At 35.3% G+C, this 20,438-nt stretch overlaps 1 protein-coding gene across 5 annotated transcripts in view; it reads left to right on the top strand.

Annotated features, from left to right (window-relative positions):
- ITPR2 (inositol 1,4,5-trisphosphate receptor type 2) overlaps nucleotides 1–20,438 on the top strand; it is a 525,086-nt gene that overhangs the window by 251,940 nt on the left and 252,708 nt on the right. For 4 of the 5 annotated variants that reach the window (XM_066264974.1, XM_066264967.1, XM_066264983.1 and 1 more), the window contains 2 exons: nucleotides 17,444–17,572; nucleotides 18,425–18,545. In XM_066264974.1, coding sequence (XP_066121071.1) covers nucleotides 17,444–17,572; nucleotides 18,425–18,545 — 250 coding nt within the window. The remainder of the gene's footprint in view (nucleotides 1–17,443; nucleotides 17,573–18,424; nucleotides 18,546–20,438) is intronic. The other variant, XM_066264976.1, reaches the window with a different exon arrangement.

Here is a 20,438-nt window from a genome sequence, read left to right as displayed (position 1 = left end):
GGTGTCATTTACCACTATTGGTTATAGTCATATGCCCTTTAACATGATAGGACCATGTTCAATTTGTAAGCCATACATCATTTTGGAGAAAACAAAATTTATAAGTCAACATAATTATAGAAAGATGTCTCTTTACATATTAAAAGGCATTCCTATATTTTCTAGTGTTTATCCGCCATCTCTTTGTCCAGAGTCACACACATTAACTTCATGCATTCACATGGGAGAGGTAGTTTTCGTGGGGACAAATGCCCGCAAATGGCTCATTACTATAAGAAAAGGTTTATTTTGGCCTGACCTGTGGTGGCGCAGTGGATAAAGCGTTGACCTGGAACACTGAGGTCACCGGTTCAAAACCCTGGGCTTGCCTGGTCAAGGCACATATGGGAGTTGATGCTTCCTGCTCCTCCCCCTTCTCTCTCTCTCTCTTTCTCTCTGTCTCTCTTTTCTAAAATGAATAAATAAATAAAAATAATTAAAAAAAAAGAAGAGGTTTATTTTGGCTTTTCTCTTCCTGCACCTGGCTAGCCATTCACCCCTTTCCCCACAGGTGTGGTGGAATGTCAGGGAATCCATGTTTCCCTCCCCTTTGCATTTACAATACAATGCCAAGGGCCATCCTGGTTTTATGTCAATCACACAGTACAAAATTTCTCTGCATACCTTAACCCAAATTAATAAAATGTTCTTTAAGCCTCTTAAAATATTAATATTGATTCTGTAGCTTTTGGTACTTTACAACACCTGCGGGCGAGGTGGTGCAGTGGCTCCTCCGGGCTCCTCAATCCAACATAGACAATAGCCAGAAACCATGTCCATGAAGCTAGACAAACACAAAAATGACTTAACATAGAGATGGACTAAATTCAGATGTTACAACAAAGGTATGACATCCTGCAGCAGCAGATTTACATCAGTGAGAAATAGTAAGGTAATTTCAAAGAAAGGTATTTGATAAATTGGACCTAAAGAATCATAGGCTCTTAGGAAAAGACTGGCAGTCACATATAATTTAGTTTCTAGCACATACCTATGTATTTCCATTAACAGTGACCTCACTATTATTTTTGAGACAACTGGTTTCCTCATTGCACACTTTTAATTGTTAAAAGCTCTAACATGGAGCTGGGTTTTTTTTTTTTTTTTATGTAGGATAAACTGTTACATATTTCTTCCTTATGCAGCAACTTGAAATGATTCAGTTCCACAAAGTATAGGTGTTTGCTATAAACAACATGTTCTCCTCACTAGTTAGTGATCGACTTTGAAATGATGAAATTGTACTATTTAAAGGAACTTAAGATCATTTGGATTGACCTTAGATTTTGCCTCAGTTTTGGAGAATTATTTGCTAGCAAAGAGTGACTTACCTAGCTAGTATCAGAGCTAGGAAGTCTACTATATCCTCAGCCAGTACTTTTCCTATAATTGCTTCTCAGATATGTATGACCTCTCTCATGTTTCTTAGCATTTCCTTCACGTCTTTTAGTGGCTTCTCTTCTGATACGGTTTTTGGGCTTATTACACTGGGGAACAAATTTTCCCCCCATTTTCTGTTGCATGAGGTTTTAGAACTGTTTCAATATATTTCTGCATCGCTGATTCCAAATCTGAAATCCATTTCTTGGTGCATGGTCTAGTTTTTATGCAATTTTAATTTTTTTTGTTACAGTTAATGGCACGCATTGGTTTTTAAATTGGAGTTAAAGGGCAACGACTCTTGGATTGAACATAATCACAAGGCAATTGATTATTTTTTTACAGTGACAAGAGTGTCAGAGAGATGGATAGATAGGGACAGACAGACAGGAACAGAGAGAGATGAGAAGCATCAATCATCAGTTCTTTGTTGCAACACCTTAGTTGTTCATTGATTACTTTCTCATATGTGCCTTGACCGTGGGCCTTCAGCAGACCGAGTAACCCCTTGCTCAAGCCAGTGACCTTGGGTCCAAGCTGGTGAGCTTTGCTCAAACCAGATGAACCCGCGCTCAAGCTGGCGACCTCGGGGTCTCAAACTTGGGTCCTCTGCATCCCAGTCTGATGCTCTATCCACTGCACAGCCACCCAGTCAGGCGCAATTGATGTTTTACAAACATCACTTTTACATAATTGTAGTTGTTTTTAAATGTAAAAAAATTTTTATATGATAAAAAACCCTTTTATTTTAAGATTGAATTATGGCTTCTTTGAGTAGGCATAAATGTAAGAATAGTCTTGACACTTTCTGTTATATATGTGACTATTACACACTTCAATGTCAAAGGTGCAGTATTTCATCATTTATGACACGTGCATATATTGCCTATTTTCAAGTTCCCCTTGGCAATCAAGACAAAAGTTGGGCTCCTCATATTGTGTGTCATAATTGTGAGGAAATGCTTCGTGACTGGACAAAAGGAAAATGCAAAGGAATGCCTTCTGGTATTCCCATGGTTTGGCGTGAACCCAAGGATCACAGCAGTGACTGTTACTTCTGACTGATCCATACAAAGGGCATCGCAAGAAGAAACAGCATATGATCGCATATCCTAATATTCCTTCAGCAATATGACCTATCCCACACTCTGAGACAGTCCCAGTTCCAGTTTTCAATGGTTTTATTTCTTCTAAGGATGAAGAAAGTGAACATGATGATCAAGTGTATTTTGATAAGATGCATGAGGAAATGGTTGTAGAATCTGAAGGGTCTTCTTCTGATGCCAAGCAGTCATTAACCCCTCAGTAGTTTAGCCAACCCGAATTGAATGACTTAGTAAGAGATTTGGGCCTATCAAAGAGAGCAGCTGAGTTATTAGCCTCCAGGCTTCAAGAAAAGAATGGATTTCACCGGTCATCTAAAGTACCCCATTTCAGGAAGCGTGAACAAATTTTTGTGGACTTTTTTTCCGAAGACAAACACTTTATTTACTGTCATGATATTAGTAGTCTTCTCAGCCAGCTAGGTGTTACCACTTACAGCCCAGCAGAATGGTGGCTATTTCTTGACAGCTCTAAATGGAATATGAAATGTGTTCTCCTATACAACGGTAATATTTATGCAGCGGTTCCAAATGGTTATTCAACTCATCTGTGAGAAGATTATAAGGACATAAAAATTGTCATCGACTTTCTGAAGTATGAGGAGCATAACTAGATCATTTGTGTGGATCTTAAAATGGTAAATTTCCTGCTAGGACAACAGAGAGGTTTCACAAAGTATCCTTGCTTTCTATGTTTGTGGGACAGCCGTGCTCAGAAGAAACACTGGACACAGAAGGAGTGGCCGAAACGTGAAGCTCTGGAAGTAGGGATGCAAAATATTGTGAATGAACCTGTAGTTAATCAAGACAGGATCATTTTTCCCCCACTTCACATCAAACTTGGCTTAATGAAGCAGTTTGTTCAGGCTTTGAATAGAGAAACTGAATGCTTTCAACGTATTATTTCTGCTTTTCCTGCCTTGTCTTTCGAGAAGATAAAAGCAGGTGTATTTGATGGACCTCAAATTTGAACCCTCATATGTGACGAAGAATTTGCAAGGAAGATGAATAAGGAGGAGAAAGCAGCATGGCAGTCTTTTGTGGCAGTTACAAAGAACTTCCTTGGCAACAAAAAAGCAGAAAACTATGAACTTCCAGTTCAAAGGATGCAGTTGGCTTTCTGCAACATTGGATGTAACATGAGCATTAAAATTCACATCCTGAACCGTCACCTTGATAAGTTTCCCGAAAATCTTGAAGCTGTTAGTGATGAGCAGACTACTGCTGGAGCATCAAACGAGATTGTCCTCAACAAGTACACAAATGCAAGAGCTACAAATGCAAATTTTTGCCTGAATAGAATTTAAATAAGTTTTGTGCAAATTTTATGATTAAAATAAGTGTTTTAATATGTTCTATTTTGAAATTATAGACAAATTCTGATGCAGTCATATCTCTTAGTGTATTAGTGTATTTATTCCCTTATATAAATTATTATATTTTCACAAAGATGGTGCCCAAGAAGACATTCTACTTCATTATGTTAAACTAAATGTTGAAAATTTTACAATAAGATGAAAACCTAAAATCTTGAATTGCAAAAAAACTGTAGCTTACAGAGAAAAACTAATGTCAGATTTGAGATCAGCACACTCGAATTAGGTAAGAACAAGTGTTTTTGTGGATGCAACAAAAATATTGTTTCCCAGTGTTATTGCTTTTAATATAATTTTGGGCTCTCTTTAATTTGTCACTTTTTTAAAATAAGTATATCATTTGGGATGGAACTCAGTTCTTCAGGCAAGGTCTGGCAGCATGAGGTAGATGCTTATTTCAATAGAAATTTGGGAAATAATCTTACCTGACAGGCACATAACATACATAATAACACTCAGACTGCTGTCCACCTTTCTCTTGTTTCTCTGGAGTCAGTACTCCAAGGCTGTTTGTTTGCTTTTGGGTAAAGCTCTCTGAAAAGTCACCTTAATTAGTACTCTCATTTTCCTAATTGCAACCTCTTTTCTTTCTTCTTGTTAAGACCATATAAGAAAATCTTTTTGAAAAACTTTTTAATAAACTGGTGCTAGATTGTTTCATATACTTGTTCCATTCTGATTTCCTCATAGAGTCTGCATTTATGTCCTGTAAATACACCAGATTTAGACAGACAGCTAAACTATTAGACCCAAGAAAAGTTGTTCCATTGTCTTCTGAGCATTTAATGACAGCCCACTTTGGTCTATGCTGCAATGAAGATAAAATTGGTGTTTATGGGGCAGAGATGCTTTTCTTTGCCTTTATAACTGATTGTCATTCCAAGGTCAGGAGACTCAATTCATGATCAGAAAGTACATGGAGAGAGGTAGTCAATGGTCAATGTATATTTTTTCTTTTGAAGATAGTTCCAGTTTTGCTATCAATTTCAAGATTTTATAATGGCCAACAGTACTCTAAGTGATGTATGGGTAGAATGAAATTAGACCAAGAAATAACTTGGGGCACACCTAACACAGTGCCATGTTATTGTCTCATCAATCACTGCTTAATAAGATACACTGCTCACAAAAATTAGGAGACATTTCAAAATGAATATGAAGTGATAAAATATCTCCAAATTTTTTGAGAAGTGTACATTAGAATATTTTCTTTTCAAATAGATTGCTTGAGCCATTCTCTCCCTTTACTTAGCTTACCAAATCATAGGAAGTAGTAAGAAAGACCAAGTTTAGATGTACTTTGAACCATACTCTCCAAGTTTCTTAATTTGATAGGATTGTGTAGGTTTTCTGTGACTGATGGTTGATTCCATAGTTTTCTTGACTTTCTTAAGTGGAATGAGCCTTTTAAAAAGCTCACATTAAAGGGTTCTTTTTATATGTTATTGCAGAACAGTGCAGGGAAGTGGAGGGTAGACGACATTCTATAAAACTCACTCTTTGTGTAGCACCTTTTCTGCAGGTGCCATTCTATTCTTCTCCATTTTCAGGCTGAGTTATAATGAAGGTGCCGTGTGCAGTGCACCTTTTTGACTATTCTTGAGAGATGATTGTTTGGTTTCCTGTCCTGCATTATACTTTCTGCTCATCACATTGTTGGCCAGTTATCATTGTTGATCAGTTTTTTCTAAAACACTCTTTCAGTTGGCTCCAGGATATTAGTCCTGCTGTGTTTGCCTCCCACCTCATTGGCCATGCTTCAATAAATTTTTAGAGCAGAGGTGAAGAGGATCATCCTGTATGCAAGGGAAGCAATGTCAGACATAGCTATGTCTTGAAATTTCACTTAATATTATTTTTTTCAATAAGCTATTTTAAATCCTGTGTGCTGAGGTGCTCATGGTAGTGTGAAAAAGTTAGACTAGTTACTGGTGTCTAGGGACTTATATTCTATTAGTGGAGACAGATTTTTACTTGCTCTTCTTCCAGAAACTTCCATGACTGTTTCTTCAGTTCTTTGTTAAAATGCTGCCTTACACAGAAACCTTCCCTTCCCCAAGCAGTTTAAATTAAACAGTCATCTTTGACCATACCCTCTCTTCCTGCTGTGTCCCCTATACTGCTTGCCCTTCTTTACTTTTCTTTAGAGTCTACTGTTTGCCCTAATTTTACCACTTATTTATATTTTTATTAATTTGTCTATTGTGTGTCTCCCTTGATTAAAATAAGAGCTCTGTTGGAGTAGGGACTTTATTTTGTCTGGTTCACTGTTGTAACTCCTAACCCAATATTTATTTTTAATTTAACAATTTATGTACCTAAGACAAAGTCAATGAAATTTGACAAATATATTGTAAATTTAATCCAGAAGTAGAAGAAGACAAATATTTCAATGTGTGAATTTTTCTTGGAAATGATAGTGATGATGGATTTGTTTTTCAAGTTGTACAACAAATTACAAATTGGAAATCATTTCATTTTTAGAGTTGGATTAAAATATTTAAAAATAATGATACATGGCATATACTAGAGCTATGGGTAGAGATTTAAATAGTGACTAGTAATACACTATAAGTCAGGCCTCAAGTAACCTAAGAGTGAAGCAAGAAATCACTATTTAGTACGTGTTTGGAGGACAGCTGGATATCAATATGGGAAAAAACTAATAAAAAAATAGAAATCAGGTCACCTACAGCAGCAAATTCTAGATAGCCTAAAGATTTAAATAGGAGTCAAGATGTCTATAGGGATGAAAGAAGGACTTCAATAAAAAACTAGAACAGAAATATATAGAATATTCTTTTCTTTTGTGGATCTTTTTCTTTATAGCAGTGGTAGTCAACCTGGTTCCTACCGCCCAGTAGTGGGCGTTCCAGCTTTCATGGTGGACGGTAGTGGAGCAACCAAAGTATAAATAAAAAGATAGATTTAATTATAGTAAGTTGTTTTATAAAGATTTATTCTGCCAAACTTAGCAAAAATTTGACATAAAGTACTTCGTAAGTAATTATTATTATATGGTTTAACTTGCTGTAATTCTGCTTTATAAATTTTATAAAGTTACTTCCCTACTTTATAAATCACCATTAATGTGAAACCAATGGGCAGTTAGAAAATTTTACTACTAACATACAAGAGTAGGCAGTAGGTATAAAAAGGCTGACTACCCCTGCCTTATAGTAAATAAAGGGAAATTATTGAAATCAATTATTTTTAACCTTTTTTATTTCATAACACACATAAATTAATCACTAAAAATTCTAAAGCACACCAAAAAATATTTTTTTGCCAAGCTGACAAAAAAATAGATGTAATTTTTAAAATTTGTTGTGTTTACATAGTTACAGGTGTTTCTCTGAATATATCTGCCTCCCTCCCCCGTCTGTGTTCTCCTTGATACCCCTTGCCCCCTCCCCCCACTGCCTTCCCTCCTTCCCTCCATGATTTACTATTTTGTCTTCTATCTGTCTCTGTTATGTGTATATACTTTCACTAATGTCTTTCCTTTCTTTGATCCCCTCCTCTCATTTCCTTTCCCTCTGCCTGCTTTCCCTCTGAACTCTTTAACACCTTCTCTGCCTCTCTTCTGTTCCTCAGTTCACATTGTTCATTGGATTCCTCATATGACTGAGGTCATATGATATTTTTCCTTCTCTGCCTGGCTTATTTCACTTAGCATAATAGACTTCAGGTCCATCCATGTTGTAGCAAAGGGTAAGATTTCCTTCTTTTTAACAGCAGCATAGTATTCCATTGTGTATATGTACCATAGCTTTTTAATCCACTCGTCTACTGATGGACACTTGGGGTGTTCCCAGATCTTGGCTATTGTAAACAATGCTGCAATAAACATGGGGATTTGTTATTCTTAGGATATATTCCTAGAAGTGGGATAGCTGTGTCAAAAGGCAGTTTGATTTTTAATTTTTTGAGGAATCTCCATATTGTTTTCCACAGTGGCTGCACCAGTCTGCATTCCCACCAGCAGTGCAAGAGGATCCCCTTTTCTCCATACCTTAGTCAGCACTTGTTATGTGTTGTTTTGTTAATGAGCGCCATTCTGACTGGTGTGAGGTGGTATCTCATTGTGGTTTTAATTTGCATTTCTCTAAGGATTAGTGATGCTGAGCATTTTTTCATCTGCCTATTGGCCATCTGAATGTCCTCTTTGGAGAAGTGTCTGTTCAGTTCTTTTGCCCAATTTGTGATTGGATTGTTTACTTTCCTGGTGTTGAGTTTTACAAATTCTTTATAAATTTTGGTTATTAACCCTTTATCGGATGTATTGGTGAATATGTTCTTTCACTGAGTAGATTGTCTTTTTATTTTGTTCATGGTTGTCTTGAGCTGTGCAAAAGCTTTATAGTTTGATGTAGTCTCATTTGTTCACCCTGTCCTTATTTCACTTGCCCGTGGAGTTAAATCAGCAAATATATTGCTATGAGAGATGTCAGAGAGCTTACTACCTATGTTTTCTTCCAAGATGATCATGGCTTCATGACTTACATTCAAGTCTTTTATCCATTTTGAATTTATTTTTGTGAATAGTGTAAGTTCGTAGTCTAGTTTCATTTTTTTGGATGTATTTGTCCAGTTTTCCCAGCACCATTTGTTAAAGAGACTGTCTTTACTCCATTGTATGCTCTTAATTCCTTTGTCAAATATCAATTGGCTGTAAAGGTGTGAGTTTATTTCTGGGTTCTCTGTTCTGTTCCATTGATCTGTATGCCTGTTCTTATGCCAATACCAAGGTGTTTTGAGTGTTTTGAGTACAATGGCCTTGTAGTATAACTTGATATCAGGAAGTGTTATATCCTCCGTTTTATTTTTATTTCTCAAGATTGCTGAGGCTATTTTTGTTCTTTTTTGGTTCCATATAAATTTTTTGAATATTTGTTCTATATCTTTGAAGTACGACATTGGTATTTTAATAGAAATTGCATTGAATTTATAGCTTGCTTTGGATTTATAGACATTTTAATGTTATTTATTTTTCCTATCCATGAACACAGTATATGCTTCCACTTGTTTGTATCTTCCTTGATTTTTTTTTTTCTCAATGTTTTATAATTTTCTGAATACAGGTCTTTAACCTCGGTTAAATTTACTTCTAAGTTTTTTTGGTTGTAATAGTAAAGGGGATTGTTTCCTTAATTTCTCTTTCAGACAGTTCTTTTTTGGTGTATATAAATGCCACTGATTTCTGAATATTGATTTAATATCCTACCACCTTGCTGAATTCATTGATCAGGTCCAGTAGATTTTTGACTGAGACTTTAGGGTTTTCTATGTACAGTATCAAGTCATCAGCAAATAATGATAGTTTTACTTCTTTTTTTCCAATTTGGATGCCTTTTATTTCTTCTTCTTGTCTGATTGCTGTGGCTATAACTTCCAGAACTATGTTGAATAAGAGTGGTGAAAGGGGGCACCCCTGCTTTTTTCCTGTTCTTAATGGGATTGCTTTTAATTTTTGCCCATTGAGTATGATGTTGGCTGTGGGTTTGTCATAGATGGCCTTTATCCTGTTGAGGTATGTTCCCTGTTTTCCCACTTTGCTGAGAGTTTTGATCATAAATGGGTGCTGGATTTTATCAAATGCTTTTTCTGTATCGATATTATTATGTAATTTTTATCCTTCCTTTTGTTTATGTGATGAAGCATGTTGATTGATTTGCAAATATTATACCAGCCTTGCCTCCCCAGAATAAATCCCACTTGATCATGATGTATGATTTTTTTCACTTATTGCTGGATCTGACTTGTTAATATTTTGTTGAGAATTTTAGCATCTAATTTCATCAGGGATATTGGCCTATAGTTTTCTTTCGTTGCAGTGTCTTTGCCTGGTTTTGGAATGAGGATTGTGTTCTCCTCATAAAAGGAGTTTAGAAGTTTTTCCTCCTCTTGAATTTTTTGAAATAGCTTGAGAAGGATAGGTGTTAATTCTTCTTTGAATATTTGGTAAAATTTGCTTGTTAAGCCATCAGGCCCAGGACTTGAGTTTGTTGGGAGTTTTTTGATGACTGTTTCAATCTCTTTTATTGTAATCAGTCTTTTTAGGTTTTCTGATTCTTCCGAATTGATTTTTGAATGATTATAATTTTTGAGGAATTTATCCATTTCATCTAGGTTGTCCCATTGTTGGGCATACATTTCTCATAGTATTTTCTTACAATTATTGATTTTCTGCTGTGTCAGTTGTTACTTTTCCACTCTTATTTTTAATTTTATTTATTTGAGCCCTCTCTCTTTTTTTCTTGGTGAGTCTAGTTAAAGGTTTATCAATTTTACCTGTTCCAAGAACCAGGTCTTGGTTTCGTTGATCTTCTGTATTGTATTTTTTGCCTGTATGTCATTTATTAATGCTCTGATCTTTATTATTTCTTTCCTTCTACTTCCTCTGGACTTTAGTTGCTCTTCTTTTTCTAGTTCTTTTAGTTACAGGATTAAGTTGTTTATTTGAGCTTTTTCTAGCTTCTTAAGGTATGCCTGTAATGCTGTAAACTTCCCTCTTAGGACGGCTTTTGCTGTGTCTCATAAATTTTGACTTGTTGTATGTTTATTTTCATTTGTTCAAGGAAGTTTTTTATTTCTTCCTTGATCTCATTGTTTATTTCATTATTTAATAGCATGCTATTTAGTCTCCAAGTGTTTGAATGTTTTTCGGTTTTCCTATTGTAGTTGATTTCTAGTTTTATGCTGTTGTGATCAGAGAAGGTGCTTGATATGATTTCAATCTTCTTAAATTTATTAAGACTTGTTTTGTGTCCTAACATGTGGTCTATCCTATAGAATGTACCGTGAGCACTTTAAAAGAATGTATATTCTACTGCTTTGATGTGAAAAGTTCTGAAGATATCTATTAAATCTAATTGATCTAGTTCTAGTATGTCATTTAAGGCTGCTATTTCTTTGTTAACTTTCTGTCTGCAGGTTCTATCTATTGATGTTAATGGGGTATTAAAATCCCTTATTATAGTTTTGCTGTTGATCTCACCCTTTTTATCCATCAAAATCGGTTTTTTATATAGATATTTAGATGCTCCTATATTAGGCACATATATATTAATAATACTTATATCTTCCTGTTGTAATGCTCCTTTTATCATTATGTAGTGGTCTTCTTTATCTCTTACTACAGACTTTTTTAAAAGTTTATTGTGTCAGATATTAGTATTGCTACCCCTGCTTTTTATTTTCCTTTCAGTTTGCATGAAATATTTTTTCCATCCCTTTACTCTTAGTCTATGTGTATCATTTGTTCTGATGTGGTTCTTTTGTAGATAGCATATATACGGGTCCTGTGTTCTTATTCATGCAGCTACCCTATGTCTTTTGATTGGAGCATTTAATCCATTTATATTTAAGTTTATTATTGATACGTAGTTGTTTATTGCCATTATATTCTTTAAATCTATAATCTTTTGTTTCTCGGTTTCTTTTTTTCTTTGCTCTTCTTACAGGAAGCCCTTAACATTTCCTGCAGTACTTGTTTGGTTGTAATGAATTCCTTGAGTTTTGTGTTTTGTTTTGTTTTTTTGTCTGAGAAGCTTTTTATTTTTCCTTCAATTTTAAATGATAATCTTGATGGATAAAGAAGTCTTGGTTGTAGGCTTTTTTCTGCATTCCTTAGAATATTTCTTGCCATTCCCTTCTTGCATCAAGTGTTTCCATTGAAACACTTCAGATGTCATTCTTATGGGGGGCTCCTCAATAGGTAATTGACTTCTATTCTCTTGCTGTTTTTAGTATTTTTTTCTTTATCTCTTAACTTTGGTATTTTAATTATGATGTGTCTTGATGTTGGCCTCATTGGGATTCTCTTTACTGGGACTTTCTGTGCTTCTTGAACTTGTGTGACTTTTTCCTTCATAAATTTAGGAAAGTTTTCAGCTATGATTTCTTCAAACAGGTTCTCTATCCCTGGTTCTTTCTCTTCTTCTTTAGGAACCTCTATGATGCGGATGTCATTTCTCTTCATGTTGTCACAGAGTTCTCTTATAGTTTCCTCAGACTTTTTGAGCTATTTTCTTTTTGCTGCTCTGTTTCTGTGTTTTTATTTATCTTGTGCTCTAATTCACTGATTCAATCCTCTGCTTCATGTAGCCTGCTGTTGATTACTTCTAGTGTAGTCTTCATTTCTGATATTGTAATTATCATGTCTGATTCTTTTTTATGATCTCAGTGTCCTTTTTGATGCTTGCAGTTTCTTTATTTAGATATTCATTAAGTTCATCCATTGTAGCTCTGAAATCCTTAGGCATCCTAACAATCATTATTTTAAACACTGCATCTGGTAATTTTGCTACTTCCATCTCAGTCAGTTTTTTTTCTGGGAATTTCTCTTTTTGACTCATATGAATTACATTTCTCTGTTTACCCATTTTTTCTGTGTGTTGTTTGCAAGCTTGTCAGTGTTGTGGGTCTGAGGTTGGTATATGGAATGTGGCTCCTTCTCCAGGTCTTTATCCCTCAATCTCTGCTGGTTGCTCAGATTTTAATTCTCCTTAACTAGTGGAGCCAGTTAAAAGTCTTAATTTTCCTGCTGTTTGTTTGCTGAGACCAGTAGGGAGCTTCTGTGTTTAGGATGCGGTAAGTTGGCGTATCTTGTTCTTTGTCCCCAGTTAAAACTCTATCCAGGAATGCGGTGGGCATTACCTCTGAGAACTAGATGGTGTGTTATGCCCAGTTAGTTGCTCTTTGGGGGTGGGGCGCATTCTCCGTATCAGAAGCAGGAGATGTAGCTCAGGTCTCCCCGGAAACCTGAGTCACTGCCCGTCCCTTTTATTTTCTCCTTTCCAAACGGCCTTTTGCAGTGTTTGGAGCTGGAGAGCTTTTTAGAGGTGGGTCAACTGGCTCTACGCTAGGTTTGTGCTGGATGGAGGGAGCAATCCTCCTCCCTGCTATGGCTGCCTTGGCACTGGAGAACAACTCAGCTCAGGTATTCTTCTCTCCATAACCATTTGTTTCCCTGTGCCTCAATCTCCCCACTCTTCTCATTCAAGACCAGTCCTCTCAGCTCTGTTTTCCTCTGGAGCCCCAGGCAAGTGGCTGTGAGTGATATTTTCTGCACTGGTCTTTTAAGGCTGTAACTTCTATGCCAGCCATTTCCCAGAGTCAGAAATCCCACTCTTCTATCCACTTAATGCTGTCAGGCTGTCTCCTCCAGTCTCTTGGTTTCTATGCTGGGGCTCCATTCCTGGGACTGAGGACCCCGCCTCTCAGGGTCTCTCTCCCTGCAATGAGAAACTTTTTGGACCTTTAGGCTTCCCTTGCTCTTGGGAGCGGGGGAGCCTGCACCGCATTCCCACATGTCCTACCAGGCTCGATGCGGTTTCTTCTGGGCTCCTTGGTTTTCGAATATTGTTCTTTTAGTCCAAGGTTGGTTTTTCATGATGATTTTTCTTAAATTAATTTGTAATCCAATTTGGTCCCGTGAGGTGGCAGTTTGTTTGTCTGCCTACTCTGCTGCCATCTTTGAATCCTCAGATATAATTTTGATTCATTAAAAATTGTGTTGGCTATTGTCATTTTTAAATTTGATCATCTAAGGGAAAAGAGGTCAGTGCCCCCGATTAAATAGTCAGGTATTGCATATTTTAAAAATTCTTGTGGCAACTGGTTGAAAATCACTGCTCCAAATGAAAAATAGTGACCCAATGCAAGAATTATTTTACCCAACAAAATACAATGAAATGAATTTCCTAAATAGCCAGAATGTTCAAATATATGTGAAATGGCAACTGAAAAGAATTTGTTATGAAAAATATGTTAAGCTGACACATAATGTATTGGTCCTTATCTAGGTTTTATTTGAAGTGATTATAGGGTTTGAATCATCTGTACTTGACAAGATACAGGAATGAAATGATTACATGAAAGGTGGCCAGCCTTGTAAGCAGTGTCAAAAATGCAAAATAAAATAATTTTTGGTATCATTACATTGGCAAAAGTAATAATAATTTACAGATAGAGAAGTTAATTCCAGCAGGAAACAGCACACTCCAAGAGACATGGATAGCATTATAGGGACCAAGAAAGGTCCAGGGAACAGCCAGGAGCTGGGAAGAATGGAAAGCTTTTCCCACTCCAGGCCTGAAAGGACATGGGTGGCACCATTGTTACTACAGCCCAGGGAGAGCTTGAAGGCACTGCTAATGGGCTCTAATAGGGACTGTGCCCATAGACACAGACATTGCAAAAGCCTCGGCAAGGACAGGGAGGTGAGGATGGAGGCAGAGGCGGATTAGTTACCTGACTTCCTTCTCTTCAATTCTGATCTCCAACCAGAGCCTGACAGGAAGAGCTAGTTGATAGTAATGAAGAAACATCCTATCTGTTTGCATGTAGGTTGTTGTTAGCAAGTAAATTTATTATTGTAGAGGATCAGCCCAGAAAATAGTAGAAAACTCTCCACATACCTTCATCTGTTGATTCCTTTTCTTGGTGAAATATACCCCCCAAAATCTGAAACTGAATGTAAACATTATTTTGCACAGTTCTTTTACAGAGACAGAGTCAGCGAGAGGGATAAATAGGGACAGACAGACAGGAACAGAGAAAGATGAGAAGCATCAATCATCAATTTTTCATTGTGGCACTTTAGTTGTTCATTGACTACTTTCTCATATGTGCCTTGACCATGGTCTTCAGCAGACCGAGTAACCCCTTGCTCAAGTCAGTGACCTTGGGTCCAAGCTGGTGAGCTTTGCTCAAACCAGATGAACCTGCGCTTAAGCCGGCGACCCCGGGGTCTCAAACCTGGGTCCTCCGCATCCCAATTCGATGCTCCATCCACTGCGCCACTGCCTGGTCAGGCTGCACAGTTCTTTATAATAGGAAAAAAATCACATGAAAGACCAATAGGAAGGAATAACTAAGAAAATAAAAAAATGATTTGTACTATAATCCAAAAATGGATTAAAGCATGACTGTGTATTAAAATGATGGGTAAATATAGCTTTTCAAAATAAATATTTAGAAAGTGACACTGCATGAGTATATTTTATAGGAAATAACTACGTGAATAATATATACAATGATGTTGAAACTTTAAAAATATGTTTATGTAACACAAAAATGTTCTTAATGTGATGTGATTATATTTGAACTATTTCCACTTTTTATTGAAAAAAGTCAATAAAAATAAATATTCAGAGAAATATTATTACATTCTTTTTTTACTGAAAAGTTTTAAATTTAAAAAATGTCTTTCTATGTGCCTTGCCTATCATATGATAGTATAAGATAGAAGGCTCTAGCAATAAAAATGTTATATGTGCACAAATATAACTTGAAAAATTATTTGAATTTTTTTATCCAAATGAATTGAGAAGTTTGTTCCACGTAATTTTGTAAACCCAGACTTAACAAAAAAAATTTTTTTTACATTTTGTTTAATTTATATTGCTAATGATAATATATTCAAATTATATGTACTTTGAAAATAATTACACTTTATATTGTAGATATATTCAAGTTATGTGTGCTTTCAAAGTAATTAACAATAGAACATAAATTACAAAAATATCTTGATTATAGTTATGTAATTAGTGATTGTACTGAAATGAAGATAAAAATAAATTTGATATAATAAATATGCAATAATGTACAAATTATGTGTCTTATTTTATTACCCCAAATTTGGCCAGCTCATCAACAGAATATCCATGTCTGCACAATAATAATTAAATTCATTTGACATTTAGCTACTTTTTTTAAGAAAAAGAAATTTTAAACCTAGACTTTTCATTACCCAGGAATTTGAGGGAAGCCTTTATCTAAGAATAAATTTTTTTATTAATCTACTGAGTATAGCAAATCCTGTTGGTTCTTTAGCGTGTGTGCATTTGCAGGTGATGCAGTGAGGTACTGTAGTAGCGCTGGAGAGCCCCAACAGTTGTATGAAGTGTCATTGGCCGAGGAACACGGTTATGTGGGTTGACTATGGCAGAATTGGTCTTCTACCTCTTCCACTTAAATATGATTTTATCATACAGATCAGAAATTTTCACTATAACAGCCAGTGCTGGAAAGATACTAAACACAATAAATCTTACTTTATATCCATCCTAAGAAGATCAATTTTATATTAGTTGTGGGATACATTAAATCTTAGTCCTTGGTTAGATGTTCCACAAATAAAGCCCAACCCAAAGTTAATGTAAAACAAAATAATAGCCCTTTCTTATTCTTCCATTAAAAATATTAATTTTGCTCATTCATTTCACAACATTTCTCAAACATGTTGTATATGCCACACAATATGTTATATGCTGGAACAATAGTGAAAAGATTATATAATTTGACATAATTTATTTTCTTTAATTGTACTGTTTCATACAATAACTCGATAAGATTACTTCTAATACAGCCTTGTTGGGTAGATCTTATTTAATAGATGAGGAAATCTTGAATTGCCCTGAAGGGAAATAATTTAGAAGCAAATCAAATCCTTTTTTCTTTTTTCTACCTCCATTCAGCAAATTCTGTTATTTTCCAAACCAAAATACTGGGAGACATGGTTTGAGAAGGGACTATTTCTATTTTCTGAATTTGTCTAAACAGTTTTAAAGCAATATTGCATTAAAGTACAATTACTTATTCTTTTGATCAATCACCTTATTGAAGCATCTGGGACATGTGGCCACCATCATTTATACCCACCATAATTTTGTGAATACTTTAACTTTCTTATTCTCTCTCAGTTTTTCTCACACTGTGTGCTCTTCCCTTCCACATTTTTCTTTTTTTTAGTCTCCATATTCTTGTCTTTTCATCACCTATCTTTTTTTTCATCATTTGTTTTTAATCATGTATCTTAGCTTTTGCAATTTGTCTTCCCTGACATACTTGGAAATTTACATTTTGTTTAGCAAAATTACCAATTTTTGCTGCATTTATGCAAAGATCAGAGTCTTTCTGTGTTCTTTTCTGGTTTATCCTCAGTTCTGGTATTGTCTCTTCTTACTTTGCCTACCCCGAGAAGCAAGCCCACAAACATACACTTCCGTTCTTCCCAGATGTGCTTGAAAAAGTCAGAATTATTGGAAATGATTTTATCCTCTTTTAGTTTTCTGTTTTCCTCTCTAGATACTTTCTGGTTTGGATCCTCCAATTTGAGCTTGGTATTATAAGTGAAAATGTGTACAGCTATGAACCACCGTTAATCACATTCACCACTGTTTTATACTTACGACAGTTTCCTCTTTGACTTCCTTACATTGAGTGGAAAGGTATTTTTCAGCAAATCCAAGCTTGGAGACAGAGGGAGAAGGTTGTGTCCAAGGGTAGAGAGACACAGGTCAAGAAGAAGGGGCTGAGGGTCTGCGGACAAATTCTGGTCCAAAGATGAAATGATAACCAAACTTAAAAGAGAAGCTACTACAGATTTTAGGCAGAAGTGTTTCTATTGAAAGAAATTTTCAAAAGCAGAAGAAATGTTATAAACAACACTTCAGACAATTTTTAAAGGGTTCCAGGATTGAATTATAATTCAAACATGTGATGGAATGTATTGAGTTGTTTTATTTTTACCTCCAGGTTTGCAACACAAGCACAGACAGGAAGCATGCAGACACCTTCCTGGAGAAGTGTGTCACTGAGTCTGTGATGAACATTGTGAGTGGTTTCTTTAACTCTCCTTTCTCAGACAACAGCACCAGTCTGCAGGTAACTTCAACATACACATGCAAAAGCAGTCTTTCACACAGAATTTATTTACTTTATTTGAGTCTGGAAAACTTGAATCTGATAAGGAAGTCATTTCCTACACTTCTGAAGATGACTCTTTTCTCAGTTAATTACTGCTATTTTCCTTTCTGAATTTACCAAACTTTATTTTAAATAAAGAGGCCCCGTCTTTATGTTAAATTATTCTTGCTTTCCCTCTAAGCATAATAGGAACTTTTGTATTGTATAATGACTGTTGTAAAGTCAGTATCTTCAAAATTTTGATGCTGATTGTATAGTAGGATTATTGGTCATTTTCATTTGTATGGTTTCCAAATATGTTACAATGATTGTGTATTGCTCTTATAACAGTACCAGTTCAATTGTACTTTCTCTAGGAAAAACTTTTAAACTGCTTAATAGAACCATATGAAATTGTTTTTGTATATCAAAACTGTTCTCTTCTCTACTTATCTATCATGTGAAACCAGAACATACAATTATTAATAATTAAGCAAATAAATCCAGAATACCTTCTCTCTATTGATACTAGTAAACAAGAGATTATAAAAAATATACTTCATGTCATTGACTGCAAGAAATGCCATATTTTTTTGCTATTTAAGAATATAGTTAAAAAGAAAATAATTGATTTTTTATACTGTTTGGCATGTGCCTGACATGAAGTGGGTACGTAAAAATATTTTTTAATGAGTATGCATTAAATAGCACTGACACTCAAAAGACGTCAGTGAGTTTTATTTTGATGAGCCTTTTTGATAGTACACACATACTGTATCAGGTGAGTTAGTGGTTCAGAGGCCTGTTTGCCTGTCTTCTCTCTGTTTTCAGACACATCAGCCGGTTTTCATTCAGCTGCTGCAGTCTGCCTTCAGAATTTACAACTGCACCTGGCCAACCCCCGCGCAGAAAGCCTCGGTGGAGTCCTGTATCAGAACTTTGGCTGAAGTGGGTAAGTTACAGTGTCAGATCTTACTTATTTTACATTTTGTTAAAGAAATTAGCTTTTGGCTAAAAGGCGATGTTAACAGCCTTTCAGTTTACAACTTAATAAGAAAAAGCAGTTATAGTTTCTGTAAAGCTGAGCGGCAGTGATCAGCAAATGATTCTGAATATGGCATAAATTTTGAGGAGGAGAATATAATTATTTTATTTATTTTTAAAAATATTTTAAAATTTATTTATTTTATTGTCTGTTTTCTTTCTAAACAAAAATTTAATATTGTATATGGCACTTTAAGCCAGCTCAGTGAGATTTTATAGGAATGGATTTAGTTTAATTATCTCAGATTTCATTCAGGAATCGTCTTATCTATTAAATAGCCTGACTTATTAATAGCTTAATATGGTCATAGGACTTTTTGAGGGTTTTTTAGTTTTCTGATTTTGTTTGAAATTAATCAGTTTTTATTGAGGGTCTGTTATGTAGAAGGCTTCAGAAATTACAAATGGCAAGGGTTAGTAAATTCTAGAAAGAATTTTGCATAGATTTCTCTGTTTTTATTTATTTATTTTTTTGAGATTAATTAGGGCCACTCTACCCATGGCAGAGGGGAGGTGGCAAAAGAAATACAGGCTTGGCTGGACTTAAAACTTAGAGGAGCGTGACCATTCTCTCATCTAAGGGTGGTTCCACGACCCTGGGAAGCGCAGCTTATAGTGTCAGTCAGTACTGTCAGCATTTGTTGAGCACTTACAATGTGCAGTGCTGAGCAATGGACATTCATTATCTCATTTAATCCTTAGGTAGCTTTATTGATTCCCTTTCACAGTTGTAGAAATGGAATTATCTAGATTAGCTAACGTGACTAGGGTTATAGTATGTAAAACAGTTGATAAATGAATAAATGATTTAACTAATTAATGACCATTAAAAATGTTTTAGTCTCTTCCCCCTACCTAAATGACTTGATATTGACAAAATTTAATGACTGCTTAATTTTAATTAAGATAAACTAAAAAGCAGTTATAATCCAAGGATCAATGGATAATTATTAAAACTAAGAGACTAATAAAGTTAGTCTAGGTGATTAAGTATAAATAAATATGACATTTAATAGTTTTCTTTTGTATACTGAAAAGAAACAGTACACTGGCCTGACCTGTGGTGGCGCAGTGGATAAAGCGTCGACCTGGAAATGCTAAAGTCGCCGGTTTGAAACCCTGAGCTTGCCTGGTCAAGGCACATATGGGAGTTGATGCTTCCTGCTCCTCCCCCCTTCTCTCTCTCTGGCTCTCCTCTCTGTCTCTCCCTCTCCTCTCTAAAATGAATAAATAAAAATAAAAAAAATTAAAAAAAAAAAGAAACAGTACACTGTGAAAAAGATATTATTAACAATAACAATAAAAGTATTAAATACTTCAGGAAAACAACATGAAACATGAGAACATAAACTGCTCACAAAAACTAGGGGATCAGGGAACAGGCAGATACTCCAGTACTTTCAGCCTTTTATATAGTGCATTTTCACCGATGAAATAAAAGTTGGTTTTGCATCTCACTTGCATAATCGAACAACTTTCTTTGACTTGTCATTTACTTTTCTGAATTTCTTGTTTAATAAAAAAAATCAAATACTTTTTTTTTAACCATTTCTTATTCATTTTGAAATCTCCCCTAATTTTTGTGAACAGTATATATTATAATACTGTTTTGAGGAATACAAAAGATTTTAATAAATGGAGAAATATACCGTTCCTGGATTAAAGAATTTAGTTTGTAAGGATGCTAGACATTGCTGGAGGCCCAAATGACAACACTGAAGCTGTCCTACTTTGGAGACATTGTGAGAAGGCAGGAAAGTTTCTTTGGAAAAGACAATAATGCTGGCTGGAGAAAATAGAA

The sequence above is a fragment of the Saccopteryx bilineata genome, chromosome 1 (assembly GCF_036850765.1).
Source record: "Saccopteryx bilineata isolate mSacBil1 chromosome 1, mSacBil1_pri_phased_curated, whole genome shotgun sequence".
Classification (NCBI taxonomy): domain Eukaryota; kingdom Metazoa; phylum Chordata; class Mammalia; order Chiroptera; family Emballonuridae; genus Saccopteryx; species Saccopteryx bilineata.
The sequence above is the reverse complement of the archived record's forward strand: the minus strand, read 5'-3'. Positions and strand labels throughout refer to the sequence as shown.